This window comes from Rhinatrema bivittatum, chromosome 13, assembly GCF_901001135.1.
Source record: "Rhinatrema bivittatum chromosome 13, aRhiBiv1.1, whole genome shotgun sequence".
NCBI lineage: Eukaryota > Metazoa > Chordata > Amphibia > Gymnophiona > Rhinatrematidae > Rhinatrema > Rhinatrema bivittatum.
The window spans coordinates 5,586,148-5,604,790 of record NC_042627.1 but is presented as its reverse complement, the minus strand read 5'-3'; the positions used below and the strand labels follow the sequence as shown (position 1 = coordinate 5,604,790).

Here is an 18,643-nt window from a genome sequence, read left to right as displayed (position 1 = left end):
AGCTTAGCAAATGAAATGGAAATAAAAACATAGAATGGCTTGGTTGGGTAAGTGTCCACCACTCTTTTACTGCTGTAATAATCCCAAATATGTAAAGTTCTGCTGTAACCAATCACCTTCAAAATCAGCCCCTCCTGTGTTAAACTGTCCTACTTCACATGAGGAGAGGATAAACTCAGCAGTTCCTGGCGGTTGATTCTGTTGGGTAATTCATTTCAAGCAAAGACCCAATCATGAGCACCAAGCAGCTGTCAAATGAACTCCAGGACAAAGACTCAGATCTGGGAATGGGCACAAAGACTTGCAAAGTCCCTGCCTATTCATTAGTGTATGATCAAGGTGATTATTAAGAAGAGGAAGGGTCATCCCAAGTTATCCTGCCAAACTTGAGGATTGAGCAAGATGGAGACTGATTAGAGAGGTAACCAAGAGGCCAATGGTAACTTTGAAAGAGCTACAGGCTTCCATGGTCAAGGCTGGTCAAAGTGTGCCTGCGATAATATCCCAAGCACTGCACAAAGCTGGTCTGTATGGGAGGATGGTAGAAGGAATCCATTACCCAAGAAAGACCACTTTGAATCTCATTTGAAGGATACAGAGAAACCCTGAGGGGAAAACGTAGCAAAAAATGTTGCCTTAAAACCCTTTCTTGGAAGCGCACCTAGCCACTCGGGTTTTCAAGATTGCCATGATAAATATGCATGAAAGATTCATGCCCTGGGTCTCCAGTGTATGCAAATCTCTCATGCATAGACATCATGAGAAGCCTGAAAATGCAACTGCTTAGCTATGGCTTCAGGAGAAGGCTGGGACAGTGGTATGCATTATCCTATATTTCTAGTTACTAAATAAATGGGGGGGGGGGGGGGGTGGTGTTTAATTTTTCTTTCCATGCTAGTCCCCATAACCCACAAGTCACAACTTGCATTGGCAGTGTTTTCATTGGTTTCAACCAGCGCAAGACTTCCTGGACATGAATTCTGCATCATCACTGTCTGTTTTGCAAACCTCTGCTCACTAAAATCCTTGCATTCTGCTGGAGTTTCTAGTGTTTTCATCGCCTGCTCTTTATATGTCCTTATATTTCCCTTTTCCACAGTTCACTCAACTGTATGCATTAAGATCATTTTCCTTCTACCCTCTTAAGGTTTCATTCATTACTGGTACAAGAAAGATCCATCCGGAAGGTGGCTGCAGGCGTGTTTGTAATGTGATATGTTCTGGGATCCAACTAGCTAGAACTGTCATACAATTCCTGTTTTAACGGACAGAAGAAGCAAAATACTCCCCCCAAATTCTCTACACCTGAGGGAATTCTGTCCCACTGTGCAACGTGGAATTTGCAGAGAATTCCTATTTTACACAGATATTTACTTTTTCCTGCAGAATTCGTGAGGTATGGTGTGGCAGTCATACCTGCACCCCCAGTAAAGCAGTCACTTCTATTTGGCAGCCTGTAGCTCTCTAGGTTTGAGCTGTGCAGCACTGCTCTCACGGTGGTCCCCGAGCAGCAGAGTACAGGCACCACAAGAGTGTGCAAAAACGACCACTGCAGCGTGCAAGAAAAAAGCCCAAGTGCAGGGCCTAGCCCACAGGAGGCCGCTCAACTCGCCAACCCGAGCAGGAACGAATGTCGGTACTCACCAAGAGCCACAAGCAGTCACTGTACTGGAGGTACAGGAGACAGCAAGCATTGCACCAGGGATTTGGAGGGGAGTTCCAGAAGTCAGAGGGAGTGGTAAGGCCTGACCTCAGATATTTAAGAATAGTGTGCAGAATTTTTACATTTTTTTTTTAATGTTTAATTCTGTGTATTAAATAGCAAGAATATTTTTACAGTTTTTGGCACAGAGTTCCCCTAGGATTAGGGGTTTTCTTGCTAATGCCATGGTTTTCAAGGTGATAAGGCCTTTTCATATGTTTAGGCAGGATCAATCACAGAACCACCACACCCAGGCATTCCCAAAAAGCTCTCTCTTGTATAAAGACCTAGCCCCCGCCACAACCAGGAAACTAACACCACTTTCAGTTTTGTGGTTGGTCTGTGTTTTATTCAAATACAAACTCACATTTTTTTAAAATACAAATCCCCGTTCCGTACTAAAATGAGACTGGTTCCTGGTGGCTGCTGCACCACTTCCTCCTTACTGTGGCTCTGGCGTGGAGCGCTGCACGGCGAGAACTCGCATTCCCGCGGGTCACTCATAGATGCGCCGGGGCTCACTCAGCACAATCCCTCCCTCCTTCATTGCGTTCCGGAATCGCTGCACCTGTGGGTCCATCCCCATCCAATCGTCAAAAAAGCAAAAGGCAAAACATGGACATTTGAACAAATTATTTTAAGAAAGCGCAGAACTCTGGCCACCCCGCCCCCCCCCCCCACACCAATCAGCCACAGAGAATTAACAACCAGGTGACCATATGTGAATATTGTGGGTAAAATTAACAAGAATATCCTTTACTGTCAGGCATGCGTCTGTTTGCCGAGGCTATTTCACACTGTCATTTCCAAGAACAGATTTCTTGAGATTTTTGTTTTGTGGACAATTGTCTGCACAGATGGTTCCTTCCTTCTCAATGCACAGCATGGGCCCCAGATAGACTAGCATGACCTGCACAGGACTTAAATGATAAGGATGCTCATCCTCTCACTACCAGATGCGGTGGCTCTGGTCAGGACTCTACGCTGATGCACTTGGTTAGAAGCACCTCGTTCCTCAGAGGCTCCAATACATTCTGGAGCATTTAGGATGGGTGAAGTGTGAAGCAGAAACTGTGACCCAAATCCCTCAGGCAAGTTCTGACTCACTGTATACACTTACTACTAGGGAACAGAGATTTGTCACTGAACAAGCATTCAAGTTACACTTCTTGAACATACCCAGCTCAGTCCAGACAAGCGGGTTTTTGCATCCCTAGCAGCAGATGAGACAGAACAAAAATTATGAGGCACTGCTACATAACCGAGAGTGCCACCTGCAGTCCTTCAGTATTTCTCTGTCTCCAGCAGATGGTAGAGGTGCCACCTGCAGTCCTTCAGTATTTCTCTGTCTCCAGCAGATGGTAGAAGTGCAAACCTGCAGTCCTGACTGATTCTAGTGTCTGGGAGATTTGGAGATGTGGATCTGCTCCCTGAGGTGTCAGGTTCCTTGGTGGGCCAGCCCTCGGGTTGAGCCTGGTGACCCTCCCTGTTGCAGCCCACTACTTCCGGGGACTCAGAGTCCATGTACTGACTTCCTCTTCGTACCCTGAAGTCCCCTCCTACCCACTGCTGGCTGAGTTCAGGGAAGTATCCCCTTTTGTTGCTTGTCATTTTTAATAAATAAAGCAGCAGCAAGTTGGAGCCAGGAGAATCGGCCTGCAGCGCAGGGCTGGGGCAGTCGACCTATAGGGCTGCCGGGGTCAGTAGGACAGTGGGAGCCAAAAGTGCCGTGAGAGGTTTCTGGTTTGCTGGGCGTGCATCGTTCGGGCTGCTGCCTTTTGTTCCCACGCGTCAGTGACAGCTGTACGGATACATAAACTCACTTTTCTGGTCTGATCTGATCTGTGGTATTACAGGAATGAAAATCAGCAGGCAAGAACCAACTTTCCTTTGTTAAAAACCAAAGTTAAAATACCCCAGAAATTAAACTACAGATACTTCAGACGTTCACACTTGATAATGATACAACCTCAAGTCACAATGAGGTGCACTCTGAGCTTTCCTTTAGAAACGAGATTCTGTGTGTATATAGTAACACGAGGTTATACTGCAGAGCTATGCCAAGCCAGTGCTGGATAGCAAAATATGGAGAAGGCTAATTCTTTACCACTAGCTTGTGTTTCTGAGTACACTTTATGACTTGGGGCATGTGGATGCAATATGTGATAAATATCCGTTTACAAAAGACAAGACAGACTGTTAAAACACTTGCCCCCTCATGGCGATATTCCCAGGGGATGACACGGTACACCATATAGCTGATTCCTGCCTCCAGGCAGCGCCGCGCCAGCACACGCCCCACATTCTCGCTGGCTGTGGCATCCCTGGTGCTGTACAGATGTTTCTTCACAGCCCACTCACGACTAGAGGCAGACACAACCACATGGCCATCACAGTGCTCCACAAAACCCGTCACATGGTTCTGGGAGCGTTCAAAGCGTAACCTGAGGACACAGAAGTAGAACATGGATTAGGTGCTCTCTATCCCTGTGGAGACGAGAGAAGTAATGACCAATGAGCTTAAGAATATAAGAAATGCCTTGCTGGGTCAGACCAGTGCTCCACTAAGCCTGCATCCTGTTTTCCCAAAGGGAAGATCTAACAAGGCACCTCATCAACATTATGAAGGGAGCATTCGTAGGATCTGCCCACCTTGCAGACTTCACTGCATATCTCCCAGCCTTTAGAAAACCTGACTCTCGGAAGCAGTTTTCAGCTCTAACCAGTAGCATGAGCCCTATGAAAACTCTAGATGTATTTCCTACATCCTTTTTGCACTATCAGAACCCACAGATACTCATCATTTTATTCTATATATACACACACTAATCTGCTATACTACTGTAACACACTTTAGACTATCCTGTTGGAAAAGAAAGCCATAAATAAACGATGACTAGATTTGACTTGGTTGATCTTGCTTTAGATCTGTCCTCCAGAAACCAAGAGCAAGATGTACCGTGCTGGGTCAGACCAAGAGGTCCATCAAGCCCAGCATCCTGCCTCCGAGTCAGAAGTACCAGGCAGATCCAGTTCCTGTTTGGTCGGAGCCCGGGATAAGTGGTGGGTTTCTCTTTTATGGACTTCATTCCCAGGAACTTGTCCAAAGCTCTAAACTCCAGCTAGGCTCATTGCCTTGACCACATCCTCCAACAACAAAACTCCACATCTCGATTGTGCGTTGACTGAAAAATGTTCTCCCACCAGTCAAGTTTCACAGAGTGTGCCCTAATCCTAGTACTACTGGAAATGATAAAAGCCGTTCTCTATTAGATGTCTGGCACCAGTCTGGATTTTATAAACCTCTATCTTATCCCCCTCTCCAACAAAAGCCCTAACCTGCTTGGCCTTTCTTCACAAGGGAGCCATTCCACCCCTTTCTCGTAGGCGTCGCTTTTCTCTGTACCTTTCCCAGTTCCACTACATCTTTTTTTGAGATGAGATGATTAGAACTGCCCACAATACTCAGGTCTGACTGCACCACAGATTGATACAGAGGCATTATGAGATCAGTTTTTTGACAGCTGCCGCATACTGAATTGAGAATTTCAAATGCATGAGTGTCCCTTATGAAACCCAAGAGCCTTTTCCTGGATGGTTACTCCTGATAACAGAACCCAGCACCAGCTACATATATAGTTGGGATTATTTTTCTTATGTGCATCACTTTGCACTTGACCACATTAAATTTCACTTGCAATTTAAATAACTGCTTCCCCAGTCTCACAAAGTCCTCCTGTAATTCTTCACAGTCTGCTTGTTTTTGCTTAGTGTTCTTTTTTTTTTTAAACTATTTTGAATAATTTTGGTCATTTGCAAATCTGATACATCACTTATTCCTTCTTTTTCAAAATCATAAATAAAATAAGTTAAACACTAGTCCCTGAGGCACTTTAATATTCACCTCTCTCCCACTGGGAAAATTGACAAATTAGTCCTACTCTGTTTCCCATCCTGTAGTCAGTTACCAGTCCACAATAGGAGGACATCTCCTCGCCTGTGCTTCTGCAGTTTACATTGCCTATGAACTCTCTCACGAGGGACTTTATCAAATACCTTCTGAAAATCCAGATACATGACATCAACCAGCTCACCTTTACTTATAGAAACGTAGAAATGACGGCAGGAGAAGACCAAACGGTCCATCCAGTCTGCCCAGCAAGTTTCACACTTTTTTCCCCCCATACTTACATGTTATTACACCTTCAGAGAGCTCTAATAGATTAGTAAGGCAGAGCAGTGATGGCTCTTCCCCATTAAGGAAAAACCCAACAGAGTTAGGAAACAACATCCACAAACATACCTATTGTTAAGAGTGGCATACTAAAGTTAAATTGAAACCAACATCACTTTTTTATATTAAAAAAATCCAAATTTATTACAACTTTACTTACTATAATTTTTAAAAACAATAAACAAATGAGGGGAGCTGAGCGAGGAGGACAGACGCGCTGCAAGATCCTGTGCGCTCTGAAGCTGCCCGGCTGAGAGGGACGCCGTTTCGGAGGAGTGAGGTCAGCCCCGCCTACCAGCGACGACATCCAAGCGCCGCGGATCCCTATTTAACCTCGGGGAGAGCGGCGCACAGCCGCCGGCGCGCCGAAGCCGCGCGCCAAAGGGGCGCGCCAAAGGGGCGCGCCCCTGGGCGATTTTTTCTTGGATTGCCTTCCTTATCGTTGTTGGTCTGTCAATTAGACATATTTTGTGGATAAAACTTTGGATGGGAAAGAAAAGGAAGGCAAAGATGGCAGTATCTACACCTAGGAGGACAGAAGTAATAGGCCCAATGGACCAGCACCTCACCAGAAGGGTAAGCCAGACAGCAAGAGATGTCATTCCAGACATCTCTTTCTCCTCCGGTACTCCCAGTAGTCCCGCCGATAACCAGTTACCCGTTATAACCCCAATGAATGAGGGAGCACATAGGGAGTTTAGCTCCCCTTTACTGTTAGTAACATCTCCAGACTTGAGGGTTCAATTATCAGGGACTCAAGATGGGACTTTACCGATACAAGATTTGCCTAAATTTGAATTGCCTGAAGATGAGACTCCACCTGAAAACATCTCCCTGACTGATGTATGGAAAGTGGTCACAAAAATGGAAAGGATGTTATCCTTTACCATAGCTCAATCCACTACTTTATCTGTAGAAACTAGGAAGAGTTTGGAAGATCATAGTAAAAAATTAGCGTTATTGGAAACCCAGAATATGACACATTCTGGCCAATTAGTAACTTTACAAGCAACCAGTGCTGCATCCATAAAGGACTCTTTAATGGTTCATAAAAAATTGGAAAGTTTCGAGAATGTTCTAAGAAAAAATAATCTAAGATTGTTAAACTTCCCATGTATTAGATTAATATCGGCCTTAGAACTGTTTAAAAAATATGTCAAAGAAATTTTAGGAATAATGAAGGAACTAACCGTATCTAAAATGTATTATTTGCCACTTAAGAAAAGAGATACATCAACCCCAGAAGGGGGAATGGATGTTCTAGTTTCAGAAAGTCCAAATTTAACTGAATTTTTAGAGACCTCTATGGATAACATACAAACGAGAGCTACTCTATTAGTGACATTCAGTTTGGAGAATGAAAAAAATTTAGTACTGCAAAATTATTTTAAAAATAAAGATATTCTATTCTGTGGTCAAAAAATTCATATATTTCCAGATGTTTCCAGAGAAACTCAGCTGAGACGGAAGTTATTTCTGAATTTGAGACAGAGAGTGTTGTCCCTAGGGGCTACCTACTACCTCAAATTCCCATGTAAGTGTATAGTCACTTTTCAAAGAAATAAATTTATATTTCTAGATCCATCTCACCTGGAAACTTTCCTAATTGATAAGGGTGGATGAGTAAATGACCACTTTCTATCAGGTTAATTGAATAAATGAATAGCTTCCTCCTAGAGATTCATAATGTGATGTGATAATTTGCCTATTATAATTTCCTGTTAATAGCTCCCCTTTAAGTGGACTAGATTTTGATTCCGAATGATAATTGAGAGGAAATGTATTTCTTTATTATTATGGATGATGTGAATCAATACTTCTTATTTTCATTTGCATTGTATAAATGTTTAAGAAATTTAATAAACTATAAATAAAAAAAAACAAAAAAAAAAACAATAAACAAATGAAACTCAAACCAAATTAAATAACCAATCTCATCTCATTTCCTCTTGGTGTTACTGGCCACCCTCCAGTCTTCAGATGTAGTGCCAGATTTCAATGATAAGGTACACGCTGCCAGCAGTAAGTCTCAAATCTCATACCTTGAGTTCCTTTAAACCTATGGGGTGAATACCATCAGATACCGGCAATTTGCTACTATTTAGTTTGTCAGTTTGCTCTGGCAGTTCTCCAAATTCTCGGTGAATTGTTTCAGTTCCTCTGAATCATCGCCTGCAAAGAAAGGCTCAGGAATGGCTATTTCCCTACATCCTCTGCAGGGAAGACCACGGCAAAGAATTAATTTGGGTTTTGTGCTACAGCCTCATCCTCCCTGAGGGCCTCTTTTACCCTACAGTCATCTAACAGTCCAACTGACTCCCTCAGACTTTTCAACTTGAAAAAAAGGTTATTTTTTGCCTATGTAGCAGGCTTCTTCTCAAATTCTCTGTTGGCTTTCTTGATTAAATGTTTTAATGAAATTTTCTCTTTTTTACTTTCCACTTTAGATACTACTTTTCATTAGGCATTCTTTCTGTGGAAATCCGCCCTCCCCCATCCCCCCACCCCCCAAAAATAAAACAAAAACCCACCACGTGCGCTAGGCTTGTTTGTCCATCTGTGACCCCCCTTGGTGTAATACTCTGGGGCACGCCACATGGGGGCGCTGTGCAGGCAAAGACAGCAAGGGCAGCTATAGCCCATGAGCCTGCACCCGGCCACAGATCCAGGAGAGCGGCTAAGAGAGGAGGCTGTGGCAGAAGCAACAATCGCATGCAGCCATCGTTCCAAGGCCCTTGCCCGGCGTCCCAGAGCTGACTGGCTCGGTAAGGCAGTCAGACGAGATGAGCCTCGGTGCTGACAGAAAAGATGCTAACTCCCAGGAGAACAGCCTTTCCAACTTGTTTAAAGGATGCCTTTATGGCTTTAGCAGCCTCGTTCACAGCACCATTTAGCTAGGCTGGCAGAAACTTGGTTTTCTTTTCAGCTTGTGCTACGCGAGGCAGGAGTATTACTATTGTACCACACAGGACAGCAGGAATTACTCACCTATGCCAAAACTCCCGGCTGGGCCAGACCGTCTCCCAACCACGGTCTTTTCTCGCCAGTGCCATGCGCTCCAGATTGTGTGGGTTGCGGTTCACGAAATGGGGGCTCACCACCTCATTCTCCTTCGTGTCCACTTCACCTTCAAGACATAGCCGTGCATTAGCCTCAGCTGCCAGGAAGCGAACTGGAAGAAAAGAAAGCAAGGGAAAACAGAAACCTTATAAGCCAAGCCCCTGCATGCTTTGATGAAGTCATACCACACAGGCAGGGCCCATGTTTCTAACTCAACTGAAATTCAGTATAGAAAAAAATAACACGCATGTTCAATCTCCCCATATTGGGCATCCACGTCTTGGAAGGTTATTTTCCCACCCTCATTAAAATCATGCAGTTGTAGGTCTGCTCTAAGGTAAATCACAACTACAAGTTCCTGCATGCAGTGGGATAATAATCTGGTACCATGTAATGCAGACTAGAGCAGTTACTGGGATGATACAATCCTCTAACATAGAAACAGAGAGCCCTGATGCTAGGCCCATCTAATCTGTCCTGTTTACTTCCACAGAGCAAGCGTGTGCAACTCTGATCCTCGGGGGGGACCATCAAACTGTCAGGTTTTCAGGATATCCCTACTGAATATGTATGAGAGATATTTGCACACACATTGCCTCAATTGCTCATTGCTCAGAAAACACTATAGCACCGAAACATTACTAATCTCACTATCAGATACCGTACTGCGTGGATTCGACAGTGGAAAAAACACTACATCATGATACTACTAGATCTGTCTGCAGCATTTGACACAGTAAACCACGACATACTATTGAACAGACTGGAAGAAATTGGATTACAAAACAAAACAATTAAATGGTTTGTTTCCTACCTTAACAATAGATCCTATCAGGTACAGATAAAAAAACTCAATATCAGACAAAATCACACTAAAGACAGGAGTCCCCCAGGGCTCAGCACTTTCAGCAACTCTATTTAACATTTACATGCTCCCCCTCTGCCACCTACTGGCTGGTCTAGGTGTCATACACTACATTTATGCTGACGACATTCAATTAATTCTACCAATTGAAGAATCAATTGAAAAAACTCTAAACTTCGCAATGCTATACCTAGACATAATAAAACAACTATTAAACCAAATGGAACTAGTAATCAACATTGAAAAAACAGAATTCATACATCTTGATCGAAAAAACATTGAAAGAATTCAAAATCCCATTCGACTTAAAAATGACAAATCAATAGACTTAACTGATAAAGCTAGAAACCTAGGAGTAATTATAGACACGGAACTGAGCCTTAAGCAACACATATCAATAAAAACAAGAGAAGGCTACGCCAAACTAACGATTCTTAGAAGACTAAAACCCTTATTAAATCAGGAACACTTTCGTACTGTACTACAAGCTTTAATATTTGCCAGCACGGACTACTGCAACACACTTTTCTTAGGATTACCATACAGCACTATCAGACCGCTGCAAATACTACAGAACTCGGCTGCCAGAATACTTACTGGTAAAGGCAGAAGAGATCATATCACCCAAACACTTGCAGATTTACACTGGCTCCCAATAGAACAGAGAATTCAATTTAAAGCACTATGCACAGTTCATAAGCTAATAAACGACGAAAACTCGGACTGGCTAAACACCGCATTACGACTACATGTCCCCCAAAGAAACCTCAGATCAGCCAATAAAGCTCTACTAACCATACCCTCAGTCAGAACAGCAAAGTTAACCCAAGTTAGAGAGAGAGCACTATCTTTGGCAGGACCATTATTACGGAACACATTACCACTAGAATTAAGACTAATGAAAGAAATAAAACTCTTCAAAAAAGGCTTAAAAACATGGCTCTTCAAAAAAGCATTTCACAGTGAGGTAACGGAACAACACATACACAAAGCAGGAATTCACCAAGAAAAAGCAGTATTGCTTACTTTTGTTATTTTCTCACAATTTAAGTATAAAATTATAAAGACAGTTAATAGTAAATGGTAATCACACCCTTTCCCATTTAGAGTATATTATCAAACTATGTAACCGTATAATAATGGCACCCTTTGGATAAATTAGAAACCACATATTTGTGCCTAACTGTAAACCATTGTGATGGTGCTCTACTATATGACGGTATAGAAAAGTTTTAAATAAATAAATATGTAAATCTATTTCACACATATTTATTAGGATTATCTTGAAAACCCAACCGGTCAATGGCCCTCAAGGACCAGAGCAGCCTAATGGTTACAGCAGGAGGCTATAAACCAGGGTGCAAATCCCACTGCTGTTCCTTGGGACCTTGGGCAAATCACTTAAACCTGCATTGCCTCAAGTTCAAACAGACTGTGAGCCCTCTGGAGCAAAGAAATAACTTTAGAATCTGAATCGAAGCTCACTTTAATAATGGGTTTGGAAGGGTGAATAATTAAATCCAAATCTATAAAATGAAGTTTGAAAATAAGATTTTACAAATATGTATTTAAATCTTTCATATATTTCACCTGCGGCTTTAGCTGTGACATTTGTACAGCCCTCCTCTAGACCTTAATATAAACGCCAATTAAAGCAAATATTCATGCTAACTAAAATGAACATTTATGTGAATGTGAAAAACAGACTCTCCACTCTTCCACACTCCCCTCATCCCCTCTCTCTGCCCTCCCACACCCTTAAATAGTCCCCAGCTTTTCACCATTAAATCCCTCAATATTCCCTGTGCCACATTTCAGCTTCCAATACAAAAGCCTCTCATCCAAATATAATTTCTCTAAATAAATAAAATAACGCTCCTCCTCTGCCTCTAGGAACAAACGTACAGGTCCCCTCCAATACTTTCCAGACCTAAAAAAAATCATAACTAAAGTAGCCCAATGTGAATAAGAAAAGCACTCTCTCCATTCACGGTCAGGTCCACGAATTTCTACTCAACCCCAAACAGGCCAAGGGTATTAGATGCCCTAGATAAAATTTCAGCCATGTACCCCCCAGTTCTAGGAGTATTCCTCCTCCTCTCTCTCAGCCCCAGCTCCACCCCAGGAGCATCCTTCGGCTCTACCCCTAAACGATCACCTGCTTGTCGCACTCTACATACAGCTCCCCCCCCCCAATTCTCATTTTTCTCCTTTGCTTCTCTTGCTGTTCTGGCAGGGGTAAGGAACAATACTAGCCAGAAAGACATGGGGCACCGGGAGAGCGATGCTTTCTTTATCTTTTGGCACATTCAGGTACTGTAGGTATTTCCTTTCCCCCTCGACGGTCAGGCACCCGGAAATCTTGCATCCTTTGCTAGATTTGGCTCCGAGTGGGACGATTTGGCTTCCCAGTTGAGATCTCATATTTTTCAGGACAGTTCTCTCAGCCGTAGGCCGCCTCCCCCCGAAAACAAAGGCATAACCGGTTACCTTCCCACTAACTTGCAGAAGAGCAGGGGGGTCTTATTTACGCAAAAGCCTCTATAATCAGCTTTCAAACAAGCAGAAAGCGCTCCCCTAATCAACAGCTAGAAAAAGGTTACCCGTGCTGGCTTCCTGCAGCCTGCCAGTCGCACCGAGCAGCCGCCTGCTGCCTCTCAGCAAGGCCATCCGCGCGAGGTTTCCCGGGAATGTCCTACGAATATGAGGATAATTATTCGGGGCAGACGGGTCTTCTGGGCGCCGCCATGTGTCCCCGAGACACTTCCTACCAGGCAGAAACCTCCGTCCAATCAGCGGCGCGCTGTGTTGGCGGCCATCTTTGATCGGGGCATTTTCCCTGGCAGCCCGTCCTCTGAAGCAGCTTCCGGTTTCTTCCGGATCCCCCTTGACCCTGGTTCCTGCCAAGGGAAATTCTGCTTTGCGCAATACAGAATCCTCTCCCCATGGGTCTTTTTTTTTTTTTTCCGCCGTAGGCTAGAAGGCTGCGGTAGCTGCATTCCTATTGGGCTGCACGGATTTGGGAATTTGGAGAAATGAAGAATCAGAGGCCGGGTGGGGAAAAGGGGAGAGGGTGATAAGGACAACATTAGGGGGGGAGAAGAGTTTGAGGGGGACAACAGTGGAGGAAAATTGAGTAATAGGGACAACCTGAGAGGAAGGAGGGCGAAGAGAGCGATGGGGCGGGGTGAAACCAGGGTGCTGGCAATAACCTATGAAAAGGAGAGCGTGCACTTTTAAACGAGATGATAGGGGAAAGCTGACAGTCGCTCAGAAGACAAGGATACTAACACCACAGGGACAGTAGGGCTTCCCGATAGAGAAGTTGCAATAAATGCAAAAGTGGCCTTGGAGCTAAGTAATGTGCAGACAGCTTTGAAAGATTCCAAATTACCCCAAATTCTTAACTGAAAAGCAGGTTGTTAATACAACCCCCCCCAACATAATTTGAAATGTCTATATACAAATGCTAGAAGCCTTAAAAATAAGATGGTTGAGTTGGAACTCTAGCACTGAATGAAGAAGTAGATATAATTGGCATCTCAGAGACCTATTTGAAGGTGGATAACCAATGGGACAGTGGGATACTAGGGTACAATTAAGTCACAATGACAGGATTGTTCAAACTGGTGGAGAGATGGCACTATATATTAAAGAGGGCATTGAATTAAACGGGATACAATTTCTGCAGGAAACAAAATGTACTGTAGAATCCTTATGGATAGAAAATCCATGTGAAAAGTATTGGGGGTGTATTGCTGTTCATCTGACCAGAATGAATAGGCAGACAATGAAAAACTAACAGAAATTAAGGAAACTAATACAGTACAGTGCGCTCCGACGGAGTGCACTGTTAGCCTGCTATTGGACGTGCATTTTCCCTTACCCCTTATTCAGTAAGGGGAGGAAAACGTGCGTCCAACCCGCAGCACCTAATAGTGCCCTCAACATGCAAATGCAAACTGCTTTTTCTGTGCACCCTCCGAATTAATATCATGGCGATATTAAGTCGGAGGTCCCGAAAAGTAAAAAAAGTAAAAAAAAAAATTTTGGCCCGCGGCTGTCGGGCCGAAAACCGGACGCTCAATTTTGACGGCATCCGGTTTCCGAGCCCGTAGCTGTCAGCAGGCTCGAGAACCAACGCCGGCAAAATTGAACGTCGGCTGTCAAACCCGCTGACAGCCGCCGCTCCTGTCAAAAAGGAGGCGCTAGGGACGCGCTAGTGTCCCTAGCGCCTCCTTTTCCCCGTTTCTACCGCGCCACCTAATTTATTTATTTATTTATTTTATTTTTAGATTTTTTTATACCGGTGTTCCTGTATGAAATACAGATCACATCGGTTTACATTGAAACTGAACATTAATTTTTGCCTAGAGGCATTACATAGAACAAGGTTGTAGAACTTGGAACAGGGTAAACTAGATCAAAATTAACATTGTAATGTAAACATATTAGCTAACAAGTCTCATTGAGCAGAATAAACAAAAACAGAAACATAAAAGCAAAACAGTTTGAATACTGAATCGCGCGCACCGGTGAGTGGCCGGTGCGTGCGCCGAGAGAGCAGGCGTTCATCTGCTCTCCCACGGACTTTACTGTATCGGCCCGAAAATTAGTAGCAGTGATAATGGATTATTTCAATTTCCCTAGTATTGACTGGGTAAATGTCACATCAAGACATGATAAGATAGTGACATTCCTAGATGAAATAAAAGACTGCTTTATGAAGCAGCTGGTACAAGAACCAACAAGAGAATTGCCATTTTAGACCTATTCCTTAGTAGAACACAGGATTTGGTATGAGAGGTAATGGTTGGTGGCCTCTTGGCAACAGTGACCAAATTTGACTTAATAACTTGAGGGAGATCACTAATATCCCATGGATATAAGAGCAGAAACCAACTACCTGAAATTCGGGAAAGTTATAAAGACCTAATTATTTTCACAGACTTTTGACAGTTTAACAAATGCAAGATGAACTTTTACTATAGTGGCAGTTTGGCTCTATAGTTGTGAATGTTTTATGTTTTGGTATTTTTTTTTTAATGCAGATGGTTTTACAATTTTTTTTAAATTGTTGATTATATTATGTATGTTATTATGTAAACCGCTTGGATAATTTGGTTTACAAGCACTATATAAAGTCCAATAATTAAATACTGTGACAGCTTTTAGCTTTCAAGAAGGAGACTATGAGAAAAATGGTTAGGAAAAAACTGAAAAGAGCACCTGCCAAGTTAAGAGTTTACATTAGGCATGGAAGTTGTTGAAAAACACCCTCTTGGAAGCCCATTGCAGATATATTTCACTCATTATCAAAAGTAGAAAGAAGGCTAAACAACTACTATTAAAAGGTGAGGTGAGAGAGGCTACTGTAGCTAAAAGAACAGCTTTCAAAAAAATGGAAACGGGATCGAAATGAAGGAAGCACTGACATAAGCACTGACAAGCTAGATGCATTGCATTGATAAGAAAGGCAAAGAGAGAATTTGAAATAAGCTTGCTTTGGAAACAAAAACTCATAATAAAAACCTTTTTCAGGTACATTCGAAGCAGAAAGCCTGCGATGGACTCGGACCGCTAGATGATCAAGGAGTAAAAGTGGCACTTAGTGAAGACAAGTTCATAGCGGAGAGACTAAATTAACTTTTTGCTTCAGTCTTTATCGAGGAAGATATAAGGGAGATAACCATGCCAGAAATTATATTTAATGGTGAAGATTCATAGGATCTGAAACAAATCTCAGTGAACCTGGAAGATATAATAAGGCCAATTGACAATAGCAAATCATCTGGACCAGATAGTATACATCGTACAGTGGGGAAAAAACTGAAAGATAAAATTGCAGACATATTATCTTTAGAATACGGTACCTGAAGATTGCCAACATAATACTAATTTTTAAAAAAGGTTCCAGGGATGGTCCAGGAAACTACAGACCAATGAGTCTGACATCAGTGCCGGGCAAAATAGTAGAAACTATCATAAAGAACAAAATTACCGAACATATAGATATTCATAGTTTAATGGGACTAAGCCAGCATGGATTTAGCCAAGGAAGGTCTTGTCTCACCAATCTGCTCCATGTTTTTGAAGGTGTAAATATGTGGCTAAAGGTGAGCCAGCTAATATACTGTGTATCTGGATTTCCAGAAAGCATTTGACAAAATCCCTCATGAGAGACTTCTGAGGAAGTTAAAACGTCATGGGATAGGAGGCAATGTCCTATTGTGGATTGGGAACTGGTTAAAAGATAGGGCTAAGTGGTCAGTTTTCTTATTAGAGAAAGGTGACTAGTGGGATACCTCAGGGTAAATGACCTGGCAATGGGAACAACGAGAGACGTGATCACATTTGAAAATGACACAAAATTATTCAAAACTAGCGGTACCCGGCCACGCGTTGCAGTGGCAGAGTCAGGTTCTTTACCCTCCCTCCCCCTTCCCCTTGCTCATTTACCTCAGTCACTCATCCTCCTCCCCCTTGGTCACTCACCCCCCCTTCCCTCCCCTGTCCCCACTCCAACTCTCTCCCCTCACACTCCCCTCTCCCCTCATTCTCCCTCCCCTGACACTCACCTCCCCCCTCATTCTCCCTCCCCTCACTGTCATCTCCCCCCGCCTACTGCCTACCCGTCAGATCAGAAAACCTTTGTCTTTCTATTTCTGTGGGAACCCCCCACCCCCAATCCCAACCCTTTAAATCAAATAATAACCCCCCACCCTCCTGCCCCCTCCCAAGACCTGGGAAATTAAAATTGTTGGTGCTACATGTGGTCTGTCCCTGGGCGCCTGTGCGTGTTTTGTAGCCAAATAGGGGAGTGCCTAACCAAATTTGCACTTCCAAATTTGTTTTGTGGTCTGGGGAGGGCTATTTTGGTGCGTTCCCGAGATCGTGCAAGTTTAGTGTATGTATCTGTGTGTGAACCTCCCCCTTCCCCCAAAAAACAACCCTATGAGAAAAGTTCTCTTAAACTAGCCACCCCACACTCTCCTGCCCCAACTCCCCCAGTCATGCGAAAAACAGTAGCCCCCCCCCCTGAGTTGCTGAATGAATGAAACCTGCCACCCCTCGTGACCCCTCCCCAAGATATTCACAATAAATTCATTACACCCCCTATCCTCCAGACCCCCCGAGACCTGATAAAAATGTCAGTCGGTGGAGCGGGCGTTCAGGAGTGGTCCGGGAGCGACGTATTGGCGTTGGTCCGTTGGCTGCGAGCACTGAAACGGGTTCCGACGGCCCTTTGCCCTTACTATGTCAGTGGGGAGGAGCAATGGCAGCGGTAGGTCCTCGGACATAGTAAGGGCAAAGGTCCGCCGGCTGCCAGTCCTGAAAATGGCGCCGACGGGCCCTTACTATGTCACATGGGCTACTGCCGCCATTGGTGTCCCCGAGTGGCATAGTAAGGGAAAGGGCCGTCGGCGCCATGTTGATTGCTGGCAGCCGATGGCCGTAGTGCAGGAGATGTGTCCCGGACCGGTCCTGGCCCCCCGCTGGAGCTTCCCAGACTTCTGTCAGGTTTTGTGTGTGTTGGGAGGCTGTGGGAAGTAAATCAATTTGGCATGTGTGTGGGGGGTGTGAGGAGGGCGGTGGGTGTATTTTATCTGTAAAGGAAATAGTTATCTTCTGGAGAAAAAAGTGAGCGAATATGTTAAAATGGAAGTGAAACATGGACCTGGACTGGCGAAACGATTAGTGTGGCGTGTGTTAGTGTAAGGTGTAACAGATGTTGCTGTTTTCTCGAAACAAATTTTTTTTTTATTTATCAATTTTTTCCTTTACATCAAACAAAAGGTTTATATCATATATAATCAAAGGTAATTACCTAGTAAAACATCACATTTTAATATAAACTACTCTTCTGTGAATCATTATTTATAAAGTAATATAAGGAACTCAGGAGTTTATCAGGAGCATTATCATCTTAGGAAATTTAATCTGATAATTAAGTAAGGAAATTGCAGTATCTTTCTTTTACTAATTCCTCAAAGATAGTGCTGGAGCTGCATAAAAGTATCAAGCCTAATTGGTTAGGGGTAGTAACCACTGCGATAAGCAAGCTATTCCCACGCTTATTTGTTTACCCAGCCTGTACAATTTAGTGCTTGTTGGTTGTCTTAATATAAATCCTCTTTTCTTCATCCCCCTGCCTTTGAAGCTTGTGATTCACTGCTTACGTCCAGCCCACCGATGTGATGTTTTCTTAACGAATGTCGGTATACAAAAACTTTCAAATAAATAAATAAATAAAAACTGCTTATCACTTCACCTGCTAGCAGCTGATTTCTGATCCCCAGGAGTACAGAGAGCTGTGGGGGAGTGGCAATTGCAGGAGGGAGCAGAGGGCTTTTCTCTGATGAGTGAGGTTTGTTGCATTGGTGAATAGAGTTAGGGCAGAAGTTCTGTGGGCCCATCCTGTGGCATAGAAAGACAGGACTTGTGTCTCAACTCTATTGGCCAATGCCCAAATCTCATTCAGGAGAAAACTGCCCTCTGCTTCCTGCTCCAGCCCCCCTACTCCTCCCTGGCGGCTGCAGGCAACAGGAGGTGAGGCTTGAGTGAACAGATAAGAGGAGAGAAGTGCTATTCTGATCCCTAATGTAGCCCCCACCCCTGATGCGGGGGAGGGGGAGAGTTGTGTCATACTGAGTTAAGTACTAGTGAGTACCTGGAGAAAAACAATCCCTGGTTGTCACGCGAGTTGTGACAAGCTCCAGGTCATAATAGAAGCTGAGCCAGTCCTGGTTTTACCCCCTGGTATCCCTAAGGCAGCGGTTCT

At 43.7% G+C, this 18,643-nt stretch overlaps 1 protein-coding gene across 1 annotated transcript; it reads right to left on the bottom strand.

Moving 5' to 3' along the window:
* Positions 1–2,023: 2,023 nt before the first annotated feature.
* MRPL18 (mitochondrial ribosomal protein L18) lies at positions 2,024–12,722 on the bottom strand. Its single transcript, XM_029575443.1, has 4 exons — positions 12,465–12,722; positions 8,925–9,108; positions 3,915–4,146; positions 2,024–2,270 (listed from the first exon to the last, which is right to left on the bottom strand). Exons 1-4 carry the CDS (start codon positions 12,529–12,531, stop codon positions 2,199–2,201), a joined length of 555 nt encoding a protein of 184 aa, XP_029431303.1. The 5' UTR covers positions 12,532–12,722; the 3' UTR covers positions 2,024–2,198.
* Positions 12,723–18,643: the final 5,921 nt, after the last annotated feature.